The sequence below is a fragment of the Zingiber officinale genome, chromosome 3B (genome assembly GCF_018446385.1).
Source record: "Zingiber officinale cultivar Zhangliang chromosome 3B, Zo_v1.1, whole genome shotgun sequence".
Classification (NCBI taxonomy): domain Eukaryota; kingdom Viridiplantae; phylum Streptophyta; class Magnoliopsida; order Zingiberales; family Zingiberaceae; genus Zingiber; species Zingiber officinale.
The window spans coordinates 21116423-21121532 of record NC_055991.1 but is presented as its reverse complement, the minus strand read 5'-3'; the positions used below and the strand labels follow the sequence as shown (position 1 = coordinate 21121532).

Here is a 5110-nt window from a genome sequence, read left to right as displayed (position 1 = left end):
TCTAGCGCCCGGACTTCTTCACCAAGTCTGCTAGTCGGGCCACCTCTGCAGCCAGATCGGCAGCCTTCTTCTGCTCGGCCTCAAGAGCTTGTTTCTCCCGCTCGGCCGTGGGACCTCCCGATACTTGAAGTTTTTCCAGGAGATCCTCCAACTCGGCTAGCCGATGGCTAGTGGCGATTTGCTCAGCCCAGCACTGTAAAGGAAATAATGAAGTCAAGAACCAAACAAGTGGCATGGTACAGGAAGAAAAATGAATTTACCCGAGTGGCCTGCTGCATATTGTTGTCGCCGAGCTGCTTGGGCGTCATGAGCGTCCTCAAAGAGCTTGGCGAGTGGACCCGTCAGAGTTACTTCGTGGACAGGGCTCGATGGCCGATCGGCTGATAGTAAATATTCCTCCGATGGGAATCGGAGGGTAGTCTTGATAGTCGGATGGTCGGACGCCGCTTCTTCAGTCGCGGCCGCCTGATGCAAGGACTCCCCTATGGTGGAAGTTTCGCCCAACCGACGTAAGCGGCGGCGAGTTCGGGGAGGAGAGCCGGAGGACTGTGCGGTGGGCGAAACCACAGGGGTCCCGATCTGTGATGGCGTGCGATCCGGCGAAGTTACGTCGATTGGCGCTTGTGTTTCCGCCTCTTGGGTCGGCGGACGGCTGGAGTCTCTTCGACGTTTCCGCCGAACATCCAATGGGGGATCCCCGACCTGGGGAACGCCTAGCTCGGCGGGGGCTGAGGAAACAGGATCCGCCTCAACCTCCGTTGAAGCGGATGGGGCAGCTTCTGCTTCAGGGGCGGACTGCGCTCCCCCCTCTCCTGCATCTGTCGGGCGGCGAGCTCTTTCTTGGTGGTCGCTTCAATCTCCACGGACTTTAATTTCAAATTAGCGGTAGCCTTGGAGCGCCACATCACAGGAGAAAGAAATTAAAATCGGTTAGACAAAAAGAGTAAGAAAGTAAAGAATCCTTACTCATGCGGAAGGGTAGATTTCGGACCGGAGACAATCCGAAATATACAACACCCCTGAAAGAATCGTCGATCTTGTATCGTGACCGGACAACACCGCATGGAGATAAGTCGATTGCTTCAACTTGCCTAGCTCCTACTGAGGCGACATGTCCGCCATTTGGTCTGAATGTCGCCGCCGAAGTCGGATATAGAAGAAAAACTCCTTCCATTTGTGAGGTCGGCATATTATCAAAAATCTAAAGCCTATTCTACTTTGGAAGATAAAAGTGTCCGCTCGGATTGTTTGGGGTAGAAGAAGAAGTGGAATATTTTGGGGTCAAGGGGATACTATGCACTTGAAGAGGACGACCACCCCGCTCAGCAGCCTAAAGGAATTTGGCACAAGTTGGCCGAGCGGGATACGAAAATAGTTACAAACTTCCAAAATAAATCGATGGGTGGGAAACCTAAGGCCGCCCTGGAATTGGTCCAGAAAGAAACAAATGGTGCCGGTCGGCGGGTCATGGGACCGATCGGCTGGGCCGGCTATAATTATTTCATGGTCATCTGGGATCCCGTACGTCCGAACCAGACGCCGAGCGCCCTCTTCGTCAAACCGACTCTCCATACTCATATACCATGGACCGTGAACATGGGTAGAGGGGTCAGAAGAGCTCGCCATCTCGAAGAGACAAAAGGATAGCAACGAAAGAGAGGTAAAACGGTTAGGAAAGACCTGGTAAGCAAGGAAAGAAGGCTCACTAAGAAGGGGATGGGCGGAGAAGATCGCCGGTGAGATGGTAGCTGCCGAAGAACAGGAGCTGGATCGCCGGAGGCCGCAGCAACAGAAGAGGCAGGGGGGCAAAGCACGGGCAAAGATGCGTAGGCGGAGGAGGGCTAAGGCTTTATACGGCCGAAGTCGATGGGCCTCCACCGTCCGATCCAGGTCACGGGAAACAAAGACGCCATCGGGTCGTCCATTTTAAACGGAGGCGTCCCATCGTAAGTGACGCCGCCGTCACACAATGGTCGACACGTGGCGCTCTGTCACCAAGCGCAATTAATGCGCCCATACTGCGCATGCTTCGACTTAATGGAGAGGATTTGTGTGATTTTCAAGAAGATTTAGACAAGCAAACATTCCTGTTGAGCGACAAGACCACCATAACGAAGAGCCGAGCGGCTGAATTTGGAGGAAGGGCCGAACGGCCCCACGAATATTATAAGCAACGGAAAGGCGACGAACGCCCGCTCGGACACATAGTCCAGTCAGTCGGACTCACTGCCTCCTTCGACTAGACTTGAAGGGAAGGCAAGTGATCCGGCGGTAAGAAGGGAGGGCCCACCCTCTGAAGGGTCCCAGCCTAAGGAAGGATGGAGGGCTGGCCCAGCGAATAATGGTCCGAGCGGAGCTATAGATAACCCATCCATGGGCTTGGGTTTCCGACGCCAAGGCAGGAAGATCGAAGGGCCGAGCGGAAGTCCGCTCGGCTGGGACCGAAGGGCCGATCGGGTGGTCCGTTCGGCCAGGATAGAGGCGAGGGTACAAAGGTGGCCGAGCGGCCTATGCGCTCGGAACGGGTTATGGGATGTCAGCAGAAGCATGTCTGATGATTAGGCCATACACAAGATCACACGATGGAGGATCTTGCCGTCACATCAGGGGAAGGTTGCTACAGTAGTAGTATGGCCTCATGGACGTCTTCCTGACAGATCCATATCTGGGCATGGCCCTTCTGACAGACCCATACCTGGGCATGGTCGAAGGCAGGTGGTTGCTTTGACTGGTGCGCCTAGGCTTCTTCGAGAGGTCTATATAAGGCCTCCATTTCTTCATCGGAGGTACGAGGGTCTCCTACTTAAAAGCCACTTTTTTGCTATTCCTCGCCTGACTTGAGCGTTGGAGGGCCGTCGCCGGGACACCCCTCCCGGCTCGATTTTGCTGCAGGTTCGCCGGAGCGCTCGAGGATTCAGCAGGGAGTGCCACGTGCCCAGTGTCCGTTGGCTCCTGGTTCGGACAGGATCACCTGGCTTACAGGTCGGGACGTACTAGCCATGGATAGCAGTGGATATAAAAAAGTCTAGACACAGACATGGCGTGCAGGTCGGGGCATCCAAGCCAAGGATCACAGGTATACATGCAGGTCTGGACCCAGACCTGACGTGCAGGTCGGGACATCCAAGCCAAGGATAACAGGTATACTTGCAGGTCTAGACACCGACCTGGCTTACAGGTTGGGAAGTACTAGCCATGGATAGCAGCGGATATAAACAGGTCTAGTCACAGACCTGGCGTGCAGGTCGGGGCATCCAAGCCAAGGATCACAGGTATACATGCAGGTCTGGACCTAGACCTAGCGTGCAGGTCAGGACATCCAAGCCAAGGATAACAGACCTAGTGTGCATATCGGGATGTACAAACCGTGGATAGCAGAGGGCAAAGGCGGGTTGGAATACAAGCTTAACACACTGATCAGGACATAGAAGTCGGATAATAGTATATAAAAGCAGGGTGAGTACAGATCTCGGAATGCAGACTCATCGTTCAGACGCTACAGGACAAAAGCCAAGGAATCGTAACCGCTTGTCAGATAATATCAGAGAACAATCAAGGTGTCAGGGAATATGCTAACAGTTGAATCACGCTATGCCTTCAGTTTTGCCGCCAGCCTATCAGGAAGAGCCATGTGTCAATCACCGTCAGACAAAGCCTGACAGCCGACATTCCCTTACACTTGCCAGGTCCCAGAGGCATCCGTTGCAGTATAAAAAGGGAGGCTTTGTCCCTTATGCAGGTACACTCACTCGTCATTTCTCACTAGTCTTTACTTTTTCGTCCTTGCTCTGTGATTTCTGGGAAAAAAAGTACCTGACTTGAGCGTCGGAAGGCCTGACCCGGGGACTTTTTCTCTGGTTTCTAGTCTCTAACGACCCGTGGGCTCGTCTGAGTGTGTGCAGAGTAACAGCGTTATCGTCCTAGTCATCTTTCTTTGTCAGCCGCCCGTGTGAACCTTCGAGGGGGGTGACAGGTAGAGCCGAGGCTTGAGCGACTTTCTGTCAACTTCCAACACACCAAGGCCCGCCTTCATCCGACTCAGCTTCCGGACGGGATCAGTATAGATTTATGTGAGTATTAATCGGCCCAAAGGAAGATTTGTACTTAAAATTATACATTTACTTGTGTTAATAAACATGTAACAATTATAAGGTTTTATCTATTATGGTTCATGCATATAATAAATCAATCGAAAGATAGGTTTATTATTTGCCATGCATTATTGTTAGTGTTTGATTATTACAGAAAGAGTACCACTTGCAAATAATATTACTATCTAAAGACTTGATATTGTTGTTGCACTAGGTATCTTTAGATGAGATTTACCATTTATTTTTAATTGATTCAAAATGAGTATATTATTTATGTTAAATTCTTGTGTTCTCTTTTTAGCAAATGTTGCTACTATTTCTGCTAACTTAAGTTCAGTGCCGATCCTTAATGGTACAAATTTTAAGGATTGGAAGGAGAACATTTTAATTGTTCTTGGATGCATGGATCTAGATCTTGCGCTTAGGATAGAGCAACCCACTGCTCCTACAGATACTAGTTCCTCTGAACTGAGGGCTAAATATGAGAAGTGGGATCGCTCTAATCACATGAGTCTTATGATCATCAAGTGCGGCATACCTGAGGCTTTTAGGGGTGCGGTGTCTAATAATGTCACCAAAGCTAAAGAATATCTTGATGAGATTGAAAAACGCTTTGCCAAAAGCGATAAGGCAGAAACAAGCACAATCTGAAGAGTTTGATTTCCATGAAGTATAAAGGCAAGGGAAATATTTGGGAATATTATGGAAATGTCTCACCTTACATCAAAGTTGAAGGCACTTAATCTTGAATTGTCAGATGACATGCTTGTGCATTTAGTGCTTATATCTCTCCCGAACCAGTTCAGTCAGTTCCAAATCAATTATTACTGTCAAAGGGAGAAATGGACTCTTAATGAGCTCATTTCATACAGTGTTCAAGAGGAAGAGAGGTTGAAGCAAATCAAGGCTGAAAGTGCCTATTTGGCAAGCACCCCTAAAGATAAGGGTAACAAAAGAAAGAATGAGGCTACTAAAGGTCCTTATGTGAAGAAACAAAAGCAAGATACAGACAAGAAAGG

At 49.9% G+C, this 5110-nt stretch overlaps 1 protein-coding gene across 1 annotated transcript; it reads left to right on the top strand.

The window, feature by feature from the left end:
* The first annotated feature begins 2582 nt into the window (after nt 1–2582).
* Nucleotides 2583–4742, top strand: LOC122054739. The gene is made up of 2 exons (XM_042616177.1): nt 2583–2613; nt 4393–4742. Exons 1-2 carry the CDS (start codon nt 2583–2585, stop codon nt 4740–4742), a joined length of 381 nt encoding a protein of 126 aa, XP_042472111.1.
* Nucleotides 4743–5110: the final 368 nt, after the last annotated feature.

Coding starts and splice junctions, on each gene's coding strand:
- LOC122054739 (XM_042616177.1), top strand. CDS start 2,583: ATGGAGGATCTTGCCGTCACATCAGGGGAAG. Junction 2,614..4,392: donor TGCCGTCACATCAGGGGAAG/GTTGCTACAGTA, acceptor TTCTCTTTTTAG/CAAATGTTGCTACTATTTCT.